The sequence below is a fragment of the Barbus barbus genome (genome assembly GCF_936440315.1).
Source record: "Barbus barbus genome assembly, chromosome: 24".
In the NCBI taxonomy this organism is placed as follows: Eukaryota; Metazoa; Chordata; class Actinopteri; order Cypriniformes; family Cyprinidae; genus Barbus; species Barbus barbus.
The window spans coordinates 22,976,468-22,995,734 of NC_136752.1; the positions used below are offsets into that span (position 1 = coordinate 22,976,468).

The 19,267-nt window shown below is 35.5% G+C and overlaps 1 protein-coding gene across 2 annotated transcripts; it reads left to right on the top strand.

Annotated features, from left to right (window-relative positions):
• Nucleotides 1-514: 514 nt before the first annotated feature.
• On the top strand, nt 515-19,267 carry LOC306843703 (protein stum homolog). Of its 2 annotated transcripts, XR_013781862.1 has the most exons (4): nt 522-801; nt 12,438-12,617; nt 13,933-14,833; nt 17,825-19,267. XR_013781862.1 is itself a non-coding variant. In XM_079375333.1 (3 exons), the coding sequence occupies exons 1-3, from the start codon at nt 633-635 to the stop codon at nt 17,857-17,859; spliced, it is 384 nt and encodes a 127-aa protein (XP_079231459.1). In that variant the 5' UTR covers nt 515-632; the 3' UTR covers nt 17,860-19,267. The 2 variants fall into 2 exon arrangements, 1 of the variants encoding a protein (XP_079231459.1); XM_079375333.1 differs by lacking the exon at nt 13,933-14,833 and having other exon boundaries at nt 515-801.

A 19,267-nucleotide genomic window follows, 5' to 3' on the forward strand; every position in this document is an offset into this window, starting at 1 on the left:
AAGAGTATCCTTCTGGATAAACAGCAGGTGAATATTCCCAGAGGAGCAGGGAGACTGTGTTTAAAGGGAAAATAAAACCAACAGGACAAAAATTAAACACGATTGATGATTGTGATAAACAAATCTAATAAGTGTCTAATTTTTCTGTTCAAGACTAACCAGCAGAAGGAGTTTCAGAAGGTGTCTATGTTTGCTTTCCTTGTTCTCAATGAGCTCCTAAGACATATTTACTTATTGTTGCAGCCTACAGTAGCTATTTTAAAGCAATAAAAAAAATTAAATAGGAAGAAATTATAAATGATCTTTAAAGTCATATGTATTGACTGAATTTTGTTTTTTGTGTGAACAGAAATCCTTTTAACTAATATCAGTAATATTTCAAACAAACAATCGGGATAATTCAGTTATAACCTGTCGATTAGGTCCGTTAAAGTCACCACTGTGGCTTTAAATCCATTGTGTAAGGATCTACTATCGCTCACTGATACAGTAGTAAGTGTGACGCCTACTGTTCACTGCGCGCACTCTTTTCAACATAAAGCTGACGCTCGCCCTGGAGCTGCGCCTGATAGTGTCCAGTACAAACCAAAACAAGGATTTCTAGCTGTGCAAGTAGTTTAAAAAATCGGGAAATGGACCAGAAAGACACAGAAATGAACGAAAAAGGAGTTTCTTCTTCTACCAGCGGAGTTGTTGTTCAAGTCAGGGAGAAGAAAGGAGCTTTACGCGCTGCCATCCCCTATATGCCTTTCCCAGTAGCTGTCATCTGCCTGTTTCTCAACACATTTGTGCCCGGACTGGGTGAGTACGACGAGGCGATTCGCCCATTTACACACAACCACCTGACCTGCGAGAAATAACACTGTACTTACACCCGAAAAACAACAAGTTCTTTCAGTGCGCGCTTTAAGTCATTTAAATTTGTTTTAAATATACTTATACAGTTTAACTAAATCTGTAGGCTACTACAAGCTTGCAGTTATTGTTTATACTTTGCAATTGCGATTTGAATGTCTAAATACTTTGATTAACGCTTATTGTATGTGTTTATTCATTTAACTCATTCATGCATTCCTTAATACGTTTTTATTATGTTTTTGGTGATATTTTTGTATATGGGTCAATGTGACGTTCATTTTTTTGTACGTGTCTATTACTTATCAGCGCAAAACAGAAAAATGCAGTTCATTCATACAGACAAATGGATCCACCTACAATGAACATGTTTTCAATTTTTGAATTAAAATCTATTTTTATGTGTTTGTGGGGCATGAAGTCAAATATGTGGGTGGTACAATGAAGAAAAAGTCTCATCAAAAGGCTGAAAATATCAACAAGATGACCCTTGAGTAGGTTGGCTAACCCTTTTGTTATTATTGCTTCGGAAAATAAATATTGAACAAGTTTTGTTTGTATAAAAGTGGTACAAGCAACATGTGAAAGCCATGTTGTTGTCATGTGACATAAAACATAGGATATTATATTTTATTAGTTCAAGGTGTCATATGGTGAAACCCAAAGAAAATATAATATTTTGGCTTGTGATTTAAAAATGCATGATATTTGTGAAAATAATGATTAATATGCTTACACTGTTTACATTACATTGTTACTTTTTTGTTAGAAATTATTTTTCAATATGAATTAAAAGATTGTATTTTTAACAGCCAGGCACATGTGTTTTAATATAGATTATTTTTATGATCATGAACAACATTATTTCTTATTGAGCCATAAAGCACCAAAGCACACTTGGAGTATATGAGCGCAAACAGGATCAGATTGTGTTTCTCGCTGACATTTAGGTCAAGATTTAATACGAGCTATTTTTTTCAGCTCATGTCCAATTTTTGAAGTGTGGTAACCGATCTATCACGTGCATCTGAGAGCATACCAGGACTGATAATCAAGACGATCATAAATAATTGCATCCACTCTATTATCCTGATTGATAACTTGACCTTTTCTCCTTCCTAGCCGGTCCGTTCATCCATCTCGATATTGTCATTTCCAACTTGATTCTCAATCATGTTAGTTCTATCTAAGTAATTGCTAATTTCTGGTATCTGGTCATGTGTGTGATCAGCTTTTGCAAGCATCTTCTTTCGTCCAACATGCCTCTTTTCCTAATTGCCAATAGATTGTGCCATGGTGTCAGTCTTAGACCAGATGGATTGTTTTATTTATCTTTAAGAATTCTAGTACCACTGCTTTCGACACATTTAAAGCATCACTTTGTAGCTTGTAATTTTCAAAGTATAAAAGCACACATGGCAGAAGAATATTGATCTCCCTTATGTCTAATAAGGCTGGGATGCATGACCTCAGGGAATGTCTTTGAAATGTGCTTGAAATAGTAACAAAAGAATCGTACTCCTGGTTATTTTGCACCAAAGTCTTTCAATACAAAAGCATTGTGCTGAAACTTTACCCTTAACACTGCTCATCTGTGCCAAGTGAATTGTCTTGATAGGTGAGCTGATATCTTGTGGCTCCATTGTCTCCATTGTGGGGAAGTCGTGGCCTAATGGTTAGTGAGTCGGACTCGTAATACATAGGTTGCGGGTTCGAGTCTCGGGCCGGCAGGGATTGTAGGTGGGGGGAGTGAATGTCCAGCGCTCTCTCCACCCTCAATACCACGACTGAGGTGCCCTTGAGCAAGGCACCGTACCCCCAACTGCTCCCGGGCGCCGCAGCATAATTGGCTGCCCACTGCTCCGGGTGTGTGTTCACGGTGTGTGTGTGTTCACTGCTGTGTGTGTGCACGTTGGATGGGTTAAATGCAGAGCACATATTCTGAGTATGGTTCACCATACATGGCCGTATGTCACTTCACTTTTATGGATAATGCAGTACATCAGATATCTCTTCTTTTTAACCCCACAGTTATGGATAATTACCCCTTTTTTTTAATGGGAATTGACACAGATTTCACGAAATTATTCGGTTTCAATTCACAAGCTCCCTATTTGATTTGCATATATTTATTCAATTTATTAAATTGTGTACAAATATTTAACATTTAAATAAGGCAGTTTTTAAAATCAGTTTTTAATATTTTCTAATCCAATTTGTTAAATATAAACATTTAAACTGTTGTTTTCCAAACTTGTTTTCATGACAAATTTATTAAAACATGCAATAAATGAGATGCCAATAACAGTTTAGTGTATTGAGTGTCTTCTCTGAGGTAAATGTAACGTGACGCATTGTTTACAAATTGTTTTACTGACAAATTTTTGCATTTGAAACACAAAATGAGTGAATACATGAGACATGATACATTTCAGTAAGTTGTATTGTTTTTTGAACATACCTTCTGATGTTCATTCATGTTTATTTTATACTATAACTAGTAGTCAAAAGAAAGAGATGATTGGTTAATATCTGCGCTGCCATTGATATTGATTCTTCAAAATGAGAATCAATTAAAGGTGCAGTATTTCTGAGAAATGCTTTTGAAAGTGAATCAGGCCAAGCACCAAAGCACACTTGAAGCCAATCACCAGTAAGTACATGGCGTGTTTGTGAATTTGAGGTTAACCTATCAAGACATGATCCTTTTAAGTAGGGGCGTGCTTGTTTTGTTGATTTCAAATAACAGCGTTTTCTTAGAAATCACTTGCTGCACATTTAAAAACTGGTAATCGATATTGATTTTACCAGGGCATGGGAAATATGCGGCTCCTCTATGGCATCTTTGCCCAGACTTATGCATCTGGGACATTTGTAGAGCTTGGAATCCATCTCTGACAGTTGCAGTTAGATTGAACATACAGTAATCAAACCGGTGACCGCATCACTCAGCCACTTGTGGCCCTCTGGTGTATATGTCAATATGAGCTTCATCCATCAGGATACCCCCACTGGACCCGTGCCTCAAGTCATCTAATCTTGCAGTCCACTTCAGCGTAGCCTTTCCTCCTCAAGTTTCGGCCAGTCCCTCTGGAGTCTGGAGTGCTTTTGGAGGACGCAAGCATTCTGTATGAATCAGTGCATACGCGGTATATATACTTACAGAACGAACATGCATTCTACAGGCAGTAATACTCCTGTCTTGTATCATCTGTGCATGTGGGCATGGTTTACTGAGCTCCTGTCTGCTGCACAGTTGCTCATACATAAACTAGAGCGGAATATTATGACAAGAGTGCCCATGTTTGGATGACGATGATACAAGGGAAAATGCCAAGAGCCAAATGGGGCTCTCTTGAGCACACAGTCTGCGCTCGGGTTGCCAGAGACCATTACCACTCTAGTTAGTTAGTCATGCTTGACAACCTGCTCTCCTCATCTTTAATTGTAGATACTTTGCTGGGCATGTGTTGGGTGCCAGATGAGTTTAGATTCAAATCATCAAATCATGCTAATTTGCATGTGCACATGTGCACAAATTGAGGGTCTTATTAATAAATTTCATGTCCAAACAATGACAGAGCTGGGCATCTGGGTCATTGCTTATGCAGCGATGTTGCACGAAACAGTTCTTTGACGCTAATAATGCAATAACTTTTAAATAAGTTAATTGCTTCAGACACTGCAACTAAACAAACTTAAAAATGTTTGCGTTGGATAATTTGAAGTAAAATTTACATACAGTTGAAATTCAAAAGAAATTTGTAAATAGAAGTGTGTGAGGACAAACTTTGAATTTTTAGATGGATGGATAGATATTTTATCATATTTAATTAATGATCTTTTGTGGACCAGGATGGAAGAACACTTCATTTACCATAATGCATTACCTGTACTGAATCTCTGTGAAATGCAATTTATTAAATCCCTCTGGTTCTAAATAGTTTATCTCATCCAACATTAAAATTAAATTGTGACATTGGACTCCTGACTGGCATCTTTTGAACATTTTCTTTTTCCTTATGTGTTCAGCCATTCTGAAAATCTTTGGAATCAAAATTATTTTGACAGTTGGATTCACAGCTGTTTAATTTTAGGCTTACATGCTCATTTGCACCATTTGTTCAGGCATACTAGTAAAATCTTGTTTTAATTCAGGCTTTGTGTGGAATAAAAATGTAGCCTTTTCAAAAAATATGTTTGGTTTAGATGTAATCAGATATGGATGGAATTTCATACAAGGACTTTCTCAAGGTCTAAAAGTGGAAAACTGTTGACTTCTCATCTTGACCTGATCTGAATCTAAATTGGAAGTCTTTTCACATGGGAAAAAATTTAATTGTGTGGTGAGCATGCAGATTTCTGGCATTTAATACATCCAAAGGAAGAATAATAAAGTGCTAAAAGCTTTCCAAAAATAGAGGGAAATATATAGTGAATATCATACAAAACCCTTGTTTTAAACGGACTGTACTGTACGCCTAAAATTAGAGTATCATTTAAAATGTGAGGGTTGAAGTGCAAAGAAAAGGCAAAGGTCGACCACTTCAGATGCATTTAGCTTGAGAAACATAGTTTTATGAAAATGCTAAAACCGAATGTCCCCAATAATTTATTCTAGAATTAATGGCTTTTATTTTTTTTTTGCTTTAATTTTTCCATTTCCACAAGATATTTTTACCCAACCAGTAAATCACATTAACCAGAGATTTGAAAATGACAGAAGTCTTTTTAGTAATAACCCTGCTGACAAAACCGTGTAAACCATTTTAAGTTGGTTTCCTGGTGTTCTACTGGTTTAGCTGGTCGGCCAGCTGGTTTAGGTGCAGACCACCTTAGGCTGGTTTAAACTATTTTCTCACTAGGACAATTTGAGAGATTTGTGTTGCTCATGCTGATGCTATCCAAACACTCTTTGAACTGAACCTATCACTCTAGCCCTGGTGCTCTTCTAGTTTCCATGACAGCAGATGCTAGCAGAAGCCTGTCTGCCTGTCTCCTCTAAGATTGAAAGGGGTAGATAAGCCAGCAAATTAATTATTTCCAAGGGGGTCCTTCAAAGTGCACTTAAACAGGCAAAAAAATTAAGTATGGTTATCGTTTTAGATTGCATTACTTCTTTTAGACCTTTAATAATATGTTAAAAGCTTCTTGAAAGCTTTTCATAAAGCAAACGGAATTACAGACAAGAAAACAGACATGCAGAGGAGCCTGTGACTGTCAGGTATAGAGGACTCTTGTATGCGACCTTAACTCTCTTGTGGATTGAAGCTAAAAATAAACTGACTGCAGAGGTCAACTGTGTAGTGGTGCTCTAATTTGGTGTTTTACTTTAATCTTTTCATTGTGTTATTCAAAGATTTGCAATGCAAATTTAAGATGAGTCTGAAATCAAATGCTTTTAAGTATGAACGAAATTGAATGAACTTTCCTCTCAGGCTTTGCTGTTAAGTATGTTACATGGGTATACAGGTGTGAACTATAAAAAATATTCCTATTCTAGATATTCACTAGTTTAGAATTGTACTTTTTTTTGTAACTGACGTAACAGCTGTGAAAATTAAATAACCTTTAATTAACACAAGGAACAACTTTCCAATTTTCTTGCTACCTACAACACCTAAATGTTTAGTGTCAGTAAGTTTTTTTTTTTTTATCTTTAATTTATGTTTTAATTTATGCAGCAAGGATGCATTAAATTAATTTAAAAAGTTGAAAACATTTATAATGATCTAAAAACTATATGTGTGTGTGTGTGTGTGTGTGTGTGTATATATATATATATATATATATATATATATATATATATATATATATATATATATATATATATATATTTTAGTGCTGTCAAATGATTAATCACATCCAAAATAAAAGTTTTTGTTTACATAATATGTGTGTGTGTGCTGTGTATATTTATTATTTATATATAAATACAAACACATGCATGTATATATTTAAGAAAAATATGTTATGTTTATATATTAAATATATTTATATATAATATTAAAGACATCACCATCACTTACCATGGCTTGGATAAATAACATTTTAAAATATATTAAAATAGGAAACTTAATTGTAATAATATTTCACCATTTAACTGTTTTTTTCTGAACAAGTAAAACATACTTGATAAGATATCATATCATAAGATATTCTTTCAAATACATAAAAACATAAAAAATGTGACAAACCCCAAACTTCTGAATGGTAGCCTGGCTCTTAGTTCAGTTCTCTGTCACCATGATACTGCATATGTGGATATAATGCTTATTTGACATATTGCTGTTTGCATGCATTATAGTAGGGAAGTATGTGCATATTTGGACAATGTTAGACTTGAACTAGACAGCCAGACTAAAAAACCTTCCCAGTTTTGTGTAAAATATGCATCAGATAGTCAGCGAATGGACTGTAGGCGGTCGGTGGACATATCTTATAAGGCTGAGACCCAACATAAAAAAGGAAAGGAAGAAACACAACTAGGAAACTAATGTCTCTCAGAAGTGCAGTTAAAGAAACCACAGGACATCTCAGACCAAAATATGAGATTTCTTTTATTAAATTGCAGCTGATAGATTCAGTTCAGTTACAGTATTATACATGATTACCAGAATGAGGGCACAGTTGTTGTTTTTGTGACAATAGTTAGCTTTGAGAGCAGAAAAATGGCTTTCAGCGCAACATTTTTGGCAGCAGATAGAAGACCATGGAGCGCTGTAACTTCTAATTTTATACAGACGGTCTCTTCACTCACAAAATGAGATGAATGGGATAACATCATTCAGAGACTGTTATTGGTCTCATTTTTAATACAGCTACGCTGTGGCAATCAGCAGAGACGCCCGATAACAAATTACACTGATGCTCTTGCTTCAGATTACATAAGATTTGCAGTGTGATTAATGACAGAGTCTATATAAGCAATAAACAGCAAACAGAAAAATCTGATTGAAAGATTTGGCAATAAAGCACAAGTTCATCTCAAAGTTTAACTTTTGGGATAATGAAAATGGCTCAAGTTGTTCCCCTTATGGGGTTTTCATATCACAAATTGTTCTAGCATGCTTTCTCATTTCTGATCTTCTCAAGGCCCAATCACTCCAAGTGAAATTGTCCCTTAAAGTCTGTATTAAATGAGCAGTAGTGGTGCTGTGAGCCTCATAAAAGACAGTGTTTTTTGACTCTCTCTTCGGAAGGGATTGAACAGCCAGTAAATGACTGATGAGTAATCAGCTTCTCACAGAATGGCTGAAAACTGTGATGGCTGCAGGCAGACTGACTTTGTCGCGTCTCCTCGCAAGCTGTCTTGGCGCTCATCCTTGAGCTGTTATAAATAGAGGCCACAGAGCTGTTGTGGAATTTTCAATTTCCGGAATGGTCGCTGTGTTTGTTTTCTAGGCCTACCTTGAGGCTAATCCTTCACCTCGCTTTCCAAATGACTCTGTTATACATCAAGCTCTCAGGCCTAGTTTACTGGCCACCTGTGGACCATTAGAGAGGTGCTATATGTATTCTGCTTAATTTTCTCCATATGCATTTAAAAAAATATGACTTTATGATATAAAGCTCACATTGCCATGAGGTAACATTAACATTTTCAAACCATGGATTCCCTCAAGAAGTTATACACAATCATACGCTACTGACTTATTTAATCAAAATACAGTAAAACAGTAATATTGTAAAATATTGTTACAGTTTTTAAAATGTACATTTATTCCCGGGATGGCAAAGCTGAATTTTCAGCATCATTACTCCAGTCTTCATTGTCATATGATTCATCAGAAATCATTCTAATATGCTGATTTGTTGCTTAAGAAACATTTCTTATTATTAGCAATGTTGAAAACAGTTGTACTGCTTAATATTTTTGTGTATAAAAAAAATGTAGTTTGTTGGCATCAGTGGTTCCATAAAGAACCTTTACCATCCATGGAAACTTTCTATTGCACAAAAGATTCTTCAGAGGAAAACGGTTCTCTAAATAATTAAAATGTTCTAGATAAAATGTTTCTTTTAAGAAATGTTCGCAGAAAGGTTCTTTGGGAAACCAAAAATGGTTCTTATGGCATCGCTGCGAAAACTCCCTTTTTGGAACCTATATTTTAAAAGGCACTGGTCTTTCATTAAATGTTTATTACTTATTGCTGAAAATCAATATCTCTATGGAGCGTTTGAATAGTATTATAACTGGCTACTATTGTGCTCTATTTAAATCTGAAGAGAGGGAGAATGTGTTGAAATTTGTCTTTTGTTAGACTTCAGGTCATTCTTTGTCTCTCCAGTTTGATGCAATGGTTTGACGAACCGTGCTGTCTGACTTGAAGAAACTCAAACAATATGTGCAATCAACAAGTGAGGAGCATCCACTAGCTTCCAGTCTGAAGAGGGTGAACAAAGAGAGAAAAGATAACTGATTTTCATTCCTTGCAGCTTCAAGGGTCACCACGACTATTTATACCAAACGTGCTTACAGTACGTATGTTTAAAACATCCTAGAGCGCTAAAAAAATAACATTGGCACCTGAGAACCTCCACATACGCTCCCCTAGCAACATTTGTCTCTCTCAGAAGAAAAGGAACTGAACGAGATAATTAACCTCCCACACTGGTAATGGGGCACATATGAGGAAAGCTGTGGAAAATTATAGTGATTGTGAGCCTAATGTGCAGGGACTAGGACTCCTCACCACCCTACTGTATCTTATCTTCAAGCATTTCTTCTTCACAGAGAAAACGAGTGTGAATGTGTGCATGTCTCTGTTGAATAGTTCTGACATGTGATGGGGCCTCTAAATTATATGTGTGGCATATGCAAGCAGACATTTACCTGGGTATCCCGTGCTTAATGCAGTTTGACAGGCAGAAGCATTGTTGACAGCCTGATGTGAGATCACAGTTGATTTGTGCTGCGAGTGTGTGTGTGTGTGAGTGTCTGATAATATGATGGTCCTTACGTCATTCAGTTTAATTAGGGTGCTACAACCACCCAAGGTGTTATCTATCTATCTATCTATCTATCTATCTATCTATCTATCTATCTATCTATCTATCTATCTATCTATCTATCTATCTATCTATCTATCTATCTATCTATCTATCTATCTATCTATCTATCTATCTATCTATCTATCTATCTATCTATCTATCTATCTATCTATCTCAATTTCATTTCAGTTTATACTGCATACAGTACCATTCAAAAGTGTCAGTAAAAAAAATTAGCAAATTCAGCAAAGACATTAAATTTATAAGTGACAAAAAAGATTTCTATTTCAAATAATGTTTTGAACATTCTATTAATCAAAGTCATCACAGTTTCCACAAAAATACTAAGCGACACAACTGTTTTCAACATTCAAAATCATCATATTGGAATGATTTGTGAATGATCATGCAAGACTAAAGGATGTGGTGTGTGGCGACCCATACTCGGAATTTGTGCTCTGCATTTAACCCATCCAAGTGAACACACAGTAGTGAACACACACCCGGAGCAGTGGGCAGCCAATGTTGTGGTGCCGCAGGGAGCAGTTGGGGTTTGGTGCCTTGCTCAAGGGTCTCACCTGAGACTCAAACCCATGACCTTCGTGTTACAAGTCCAACTCTCTATCCATTAGGCCACGACTGCCCCTAAGACCGGAGTATTTATGTATTTATCTATTTATTTGGTGACACATTAGTTTAAGGACCACTATTAACTAGTTGCTTATTAGTATGCATATTACTAGCATTTGACTTTTTATTAGTGCTAATAAAGCATGTATTAATGCTTATTCTGCAAGACCATATTTTAGATCCCTTAATCCTATGCATTACCTACAGTAAACTTATCAACTACCTTACTAATAAGCAGCAAATTAGGGGTTTATTGAGGTTAGTTAATAGTGAGTTAATGGTGTGAATTGGACCCCAAACATAAAGGTGACCATTTACTTATTGCTGCTGAAAATTCATCTTAAAAATTCAAAGAAATAAAGTAAATTTTTAGACATATTATTTCATAATATTTTAAATCGGTTTAAAATATTTTAGTCTCATTTTAAATAAAATTCTAATGAATCATTTAGATTATTATATTTAAAATATTATAAGTAGTAATAGTAAAAATATTAACTACAAAACTGCTACTATATTATAGATGTTTCAGCAATGTCTGATTTTTTTTTTTCTTTAGAAGACTCTTAACTGGCTTACCAGACTTTTGACTACTGCAAAAAGTAATAATATAATGTGATCATTGCATGGTATTTATGGCTCAGGTGAATGGTTCAAATGTTCCAAGATACAAAGATGGCAGCAAGCAGGTGATGTACTTCTAGGGCTGCATGTGCCAGTCCAGCAACTGCCATTGAGATGAATGAGAATGCTTATGCATATCTCCTCCTCAAGTCAAGGGACTAAGAGAGAAGGATATCTTTTTCCACTTCCTACACTCGTTTAACTTTAATTCCTTGGTGTGTATTGTAAGCTGTCTGCTTTTGGGGGCAGTAAAGTAAGTTTATTGTTTGTATAACAGCCGTGGGAATAAACTGTGAAAAGTTATTTTTTTCCCTTCTCCACTTGGAAAGCCCCTTCCAAATGATAACCTTAAGAGGTTCTGTCCCAGTTCCTCTCAATAACAGCCAAGCATTTTATAGTGGCAGACCATACTGTTAACTAAAGGACAGGCTGAATCCGGGGGGAATAAAGTACATTTCTTATAATGAGGAGGCTCATCAGTTTTGTGGGCTATGCTAATGTTCAGCCGCTGTCCTCATTAGAACTATTATTGTGATAACACTAATGAGATGCTAAACTGCATTTGGCAGCATAGTGCTGCCTGCTTGCTCAAACTCCTTCAGTGGGAATTATGCTTATCGGCCTTACAAATATGGAAAGCTATTCATAACCTAATTGCCCTGGATTGAGAGGGATACAAAAAAATGTATCTGACAAGAGATGTCTTGGCGAGTTACAGTACCATGTTGGTTAAAGTTCCCAAGAGTTCCCAAATGAGACTTTTCTTCAGACTAGTCCTGCAGATCTGTGGAAAGATCAGAACAGCATAACACATACTTCAATACTGAAAATGTCTCCTTGGAATTGCTTTGTGCCCAGATTTAAAAGCAGACTGCTCTTTAAAGTGAACATGAAAAGAATATCTTTATATCTTAAACAACATGCAAGACATTTTTATTTATATGTCTTTGCAAAAAAAAAAAAACATATTTGTAATTTGTAATCCATATGATTTGTTATTCCATGATAATCTTTTAAGCACAGTACAAAAATTAATTCCAGCCAAAACCGCAGATGTAATAAAAGCTACAGGCATGTCTTACACTGACTGCTACTAAAATCACCATGTTAATTTATATTCAAGCTCCTCTGGTAATATTTGTTACCGTAATTATGTCTCAGACCTTACTGTAATGTACGGTATTATTCACACCATGGTGAATGATATCATTACAGTGTGCGATTTTAAGATGAGATCAAGACTGGGGTCATATTGTATGTTTTAACTATTTTAACCACAGAAGAGGATCATATTGTCCCAAAGTTGACAGCATCTCGCTGTATTTTTGTGACAGGTACATTCATCTCAGCCTTCACTGTTCTGTGCGGAGCGAGGACAGACCTTCCCAACAGGCACATGTGCTGCGTTTTCTGGCTGAACATCGCAGCCGCCTTCATCCAGATCGTCACTGCCATTGTCATGGTGGGCTGGATCATGAGCATATTTTGGGGAATGGACATGGTCATTCTTGCAAGTGAGTATTCCTCCATAATACCACTACAAGCACTTTTTTCAAGTTCCCATTGTTTCGGTAGCCCCCCGAACCCCCCATCCCCACAATTAACAATTTTGTCATATATATATTTTTTTTATTGTTTCCTTGTGGAACAGAAGAGTATTGACAACTTTGATACTTGTATGTATGTATGTATGTACAGTGCCCTCCATAAGTATTGGAACAGTAAAGACAAAATTGCTCTGTTTGCTGTGGAGTCAAGACATTTGCAAATATGATTAAAAGATGAATATGAGACAAAACTACAGAATGACACATTTTATTATTAGCCGTTTCAACACATACATGTTTTACCAAATAAAACGAACAACACTTTTAGAGTTCATCCCACTCATTGATGTGAGCATAAGTATTGGGACAGTTGAACATAAGGCAGATATAAAAGATTAAAAGCTATTATTTAGTTGCAGATCCCTTGTGCACAATCACAGCAGTGAGTCTGTGACCCATAGACATCACCAGACTCTTGGTCTCATCCTTTGAAATACTTTTCCCGGCCTTTAATGCAGCCAATCCCAATTGTTGCTTGTTTTGGGGAGTTTCTGCCTTTACTCTCCTCTTCAGCTGGTGAAATTCATGTTCAATCAGATTTAAATATGGAGATTATGGAGATACTGTATACACACATACATGTATATATTTCATAAATATATGTAATATATTTTTATATTTACAGTTGAAGTCAAAAGTTAACATACACCATGCAGAATCTGCAAAATGTTAATTATTTTTCCAGAATAAGAGGGATCATACAAAATGCATGTTATTGTTTATTTAGTACTGACCTGAATAAGATATTTCACACAAAAGATGTTTACATATATAGTCCACAAGAGAAAATAATAGTTGCATTTATAAAAATGACCTCGTTCAAAAGTTTACATACACTTGATTCTTAATACTGTGTTGTTACCTGAATGATCCACAGCTATGGTTTTTGTTTAGTGATAGTTGTTCACGAGTCCTTTCTTTGTCCTGAACAGTTAAACTGCCTGCTGTTCTTCAGAAAAATCCTTCAGGTCCCACAAATTATTTGGTTTTGCAGTATTTTTGTGTATTTGAACCCTTTCCAACAATGACTTTTATGATTTTGAGATCCATCTTTTCACTCTGAGGACAACTGAGGGACTATATGCAACTATTACAGAAGGTTCAAACGCTCACTGATGCTCCAGAAGGAAAACCCATGCATTAAGAGTCTTTTGAACTTTTGAACAGAATGAAGATGTGTACATTTTTCTTATTTGCCTAAATATCATATTTTCTCATTTAGTACTCCCCTTTAGAAGCTGCAGAAGATAATTACATGTTTCCCAGAAGACAAAATAAGCTAAGTTTACCCTGATCTTCTAATTCAAAAAATGTTCACCCCCCAGTTCTTAATGCATAATTTTTCCTTCAAGGAATAGGAGATCAGTGCTCATGATTTCACAGATCTGTTTTTAATGATCTCTAGCAAAACAAGAACATACTGTACATTTAAAGGGATAGTCTACGTAAAAGTTAATATTCTGTCAGTAGTTACCCTCATGTCGTTCCAAACCTCATATACTGTAAATGTCTTCCTTCTGTCAAACACAAAAATAGAAAAAAACTATCTTTTGGGGTTGTTCTTGTTCATACAATTAAGGATAATAATATCAAGTGTTGTTTTGGACTTTCGGCATATAGACAAAACCTGTTGAAACATCCTTCAGAATATCTTCTTTTGTGATTTGTTCTGCAGTAGAAAGAAAATCAAATAGGTTTGGAACAACATGAGCGTGAGTAAATGATGACATTTGTGGGTGAACTATGCCTTTCACATGCGTGGTAAGTGTAGAAGATGACAGGATTTCAGCAGTCACCCTGCTGTGGGCCATAGTCAGCTCCGTTCATGTTCAACCTGACATCTTCCTCTTCTCGCTTCATCTAATATCATCTCCGCCTTCCAGGGCTATAGAAGGTGCCAGAATTTTTTGAACAATGACTATTAGAGCGGTCTGTTGGTAGGAGTGGATTGAAAGCTCTGCAGTAATTGTTCTGTGTAGGCGGACGAAGCAAATCACAGAACTTTGTCACATGTGGAATGTTCATACATTGAACATTTAAACACATATGATTCAAAATACTAATCTATTATTTATTTATTTATTTTGCTGTTTCACAACCTTTTGGATCGAAAGTTTCTGAAGGTAGGTGAACCATATATTTGACTATTGTCTTGTCACTAATTATACTCAGACCTGTCTCAAATATTATAAAACATAGCCTGCAAGCATTGGCCATGCACATACATACTGCATCTACACTCCAAAAAATAACCGTAATAACGTAATAACTTTGTAACCGCAATATTGTCTTTGTAACTGATCTTTGCAACCTCAATATCTTCTAAGAGTGCAATGGCTTTAATATTAAATTTAATGTGTGTTTGGTGGCAGCAAATGCTATATATAACATAACATTAAAATTTTATTATTAGTTTCTTGTTCACAGACATGACGCATCAACAGTCCCATTTTTAACCTAATAAAAGTATTATATTATAAAGAAAGTGCAGAATGCAGAATATTGTTACAATTTAAAACAACTGTTTTAATATATTTTAATACATTTGAAAATATAATTTATTCCTTTATACTGTTTCTTTTTGTGCAAACTTAAATTAATTTAGTTATCCGGACTTTCTTCTTATTCTGGATCTAAATTTAAAACTTGTGGTCACAGAAAAGTACAGAGCAAAAGGATACACTTCCAGGATTAAACTGAATAAATTAAGATGTGACAAATTGTCTAAGAGTTATGTTGCATTAGCTTGTTTAAATTAAATTGAACTGTAAAAAAATGATTTATTTTATTGAGCTTGTTGCAATGCATTATAATATTGACTTTTCCACTAATGCATGAAATATTGCCTTAAAATAAGTTCATACATTTACATACATTTTATATGTTCATAGACATACTATGCCAATTGTTTTAACAGAATGATAATTTAGGGGATTCATTCTTGCATTTAAATGTTGATTGTCAAATTCTGCAGTGTGTATGAATAACCCTTATGAAATATTACACTAATAAAAACCATTCTAGATGCAATAGAAAACATGGTAATATCCTAAATGGCATAACACAATTATTTGATACAGGTCTGCTGTCCTCACAGTTTGGTCACTCATCTCAGTCCATTATCACTACCCATGCTGCAAGCTTGGCTTCTCCCCTTCTGTTTATTCTGATCCATCTCGGATAATGTGCCTCCCACCACCTGCCATCTGCCCGTCTCCTCTCAGTCTGTTTGATCCACTTTTTGTCCATTAAATGCCAGTAGAACCATAGCGCTCATTAGAAAAGAAGCTTTGCAAAAGTGCAACTTCATACAGAGACTGCGACGATGCACCACTAACTCCTTCAGTCGCATGCTGAGCCCTTTGACAAGATCTTTCAGCAGCCTTGCCTTTGTGGCTCAGCCGCCTTGAAAGATCGTTTAAAGTAACAGTTCACCTCAAAAATCATAATCCAAACCTGCATGATTTTCTTTCTTTCATGAAACACAAAAGGTGAATTTTTGAACAATGTTGTGGTGACAGGATATAATGAGAAATGAAGAATGTGGCTTATATAATGAAATTAAATAAGGAATAGGGCTGTCAAGCTTCAAAATGCACCATAAGAATATTTCACAAATAGCTTTGTGGGCTGTTAATAGCCTGAATCAATGAGTCAGGGAGAATTAAATAAGTCCGATTTGTGAACGAGTCATTCAGACCAGTTTTGTGAACTGGATTGAAGATATTTGAATACAAAATAAATGATGTGCATCCAGGATTTTCTTTAAGAAGGAAAGTCATTCGGGTTTGGAATGCCATGAATATTTACAAATAACTACAGTTCATTTTTGTGTGAACTATCCCTTTAACTACTATATTTGCCTTAAAGTGTGCTGTACAGATTACTAAATGGCTCGCATGCTAAAAAGAATAGGCTTGATGGTTGAAACTTGGGTCTTGAGCTTTTGAAAGCTTTAATGCATTGAGTCATCTGCATTTAAACCTCTTATAATGCAATGCTTTAAGAAGGTCATGAGTCATTAATCTATTCCCATTCTACATCTCATAAATATTGCAAGATAAAGCCAAAACCTGTGATATTTCATTGCACAGATAAGACTGCTTCTCGAGCTGAACCAGTGCTGTAAAATATAAACCCCACTGAGACATTTTCTAGGCGATATATATGAAAACTGAACTGAGTCACTCCTCCAGACGGCCTATTGATGTGTCAAGTGCCACTCGCATCAGGTGGTAGCATTCACTATTGTTGGCGAGGGGCTGGTTTTTTTATATTTAGGTATGCTGGGGATGCTTTCGAACCTTCTTTTGGCTTCTTTCTGTAAGAAATAAAACTGTTTGGTCATTTGGTTTATATAATTTTATTGACAACACAAAAAGGATTCAAAATTAATGAAGTAAATAATAGTCAGTATTATTTATATACTACTATTTTATATATTATATATTTATTTGAATGACCTTTATCTTTATTTTTCAGTTTTCATTCAAGTTAAAGTTTCAGTAATTTTGTTACTGTATATGCTTTCATCATTGTTATTTCTATTTAGCGTTATTTTATTTCAGTTTTTTACTTTACCTTATTTAATTATTCTGTTTCTAATTTTCATTTTCATTTTTTTTAAGTTTTTCATATAATAATTAATATTTTATTGAATTTCAGCTTTATTTCAATGAACACATTTTTTTTTTAAATAATAATTTAAATGGTCATCTTCACATCCTTCCAAACCTTTATGCTGTTATAATACAGTGACAGGAGGCTCCTGGGGGGGGTGGGGGATCACGGATCACGGTTTGCACAAAAATATTGAGCAGCGCAACTATTTTCAGCATTGATAATAAGAAGAAATGTTTCTTGGGCAATCAGCATATTAACATGATTTCTGAAGTATCTTGTCACACTGAAGACTGGAGTAACGGCTGCTGAAAATTCTGAAATTTAGAAATTGAACAGTTATTTGAAACTTTTTTTACTGTATTTTAATTAAATAAATGCAGCTTTGGTGAGCATGAGAGACCTTGAAAACATGTTAAAAAATCTTGCCGACCTCAGTAGTGTATACATACAGAATAGCTGTCTTGTGAACTCTGATCCTCTTGTACTTTCAGGCTACAGGGAGCAGGCCACCCCTCAGCAGCTCTGATTGCAGTCCTCCAAATCTTGAATGTGCACCTTTCTCCTGTGCTGTCTGGCTAACACGTATGGGAGCTTTGAGACGGCTCCCACGTAGCCTGGGAGATCCAGGGGTTGATCACATGCAGATTCTCAGCCCAACTCCTGCTACTTCCTGTCAGGTACTGCATCAAGGCCACCTGACTGTTGAGGGACAGCAGAAGAGCATAAACATTCTGTGAATATCTCTAAAAATTGTGCAAACGTGCGAACCGTCTATGTGCCAAACACACCCTATACCTGTCAGGGAAAACCAATCTTAATCATACTCTACTCCGTAGTCTTAATGTATTAAGCTGACCAATATACACTATGGACATTTGCAGTTTGTAATATAAATATATTTGTTAAAAAGCTTTGAGGTATCTAATGAAGTAGCTGAAAGAATCTTAAAGGAACAGTTCACCCAAAAATCTCTTGTCATTATTTACTCACCCTCAAGTCTGTTCATAGAAAATACAAATAAAATAGTTTTTTGGGTGAACTACTCCTATTTTGCTTACCACAGAGCACTATGAATACATATTACACTGAATATTTATATGTCATGTGCATTACAGTGTCTCCAGTATTTCTTTATAGTGTGCTGTGTTTTTATTACTCAAATTAAGCCTTATAAAGCAGCAAGTGTGTATTTATGTGGTTTAATAAAACATACATTGTATTCTGCACGAATACATCACCTGTTATTGTTAATCTCTATTAATGTTAAATACCTGGAGACCATCAGCCAAAAATGTAACCTTTTTGCCCAGTAATTATAAATTGTTGAGTAAAACAGCCAAGTATTGGTGAATCACGGTAGGCCAGTTGCCATAGTGACTGGCCACTTTAATCAACCCATTCGTAGGGAATGAAATAACGTAATTAAGTGTTATTTTTTTTTACCGATATAAGAGAAAGGCACTGCGTAAATTGAAGTAGTCAAAACACTATGATTTAAGACTGACATTGAAGAATTAACCACCAATTGCAAATGACTCCAGCACTTGAGCAAGCAGAATTTGAGCTCTTGCTGAGTGTGCGATATATTCGGAAAAATTCTGAACTGGTTTCTAATATTTTACTCACACTGAAGAGTCTCTAATTTTAAAGTCTTTTTTCTGGTGTTATTAATGGATATTAGCTAGTCTCTGGTGTGAATGTGTTTGAGGATTTGTTGTAAATATGGACAGAAAGTGAATTAGTCGTGTAAATTTGTGTGCCGTTGTGTTTAATGCTGCCTTTTAAATACAAACAACATAATCCAGCGCTAAGTCCAAAGGCACACATATAGTACAGCCAAACATATGTTACTAAGCAGACTTACACAAGGATGCTGTCACATCTCCAGAAATGTCAGAGGTATCATATCGAATAAATTCTGCTTTCAAAAAGTG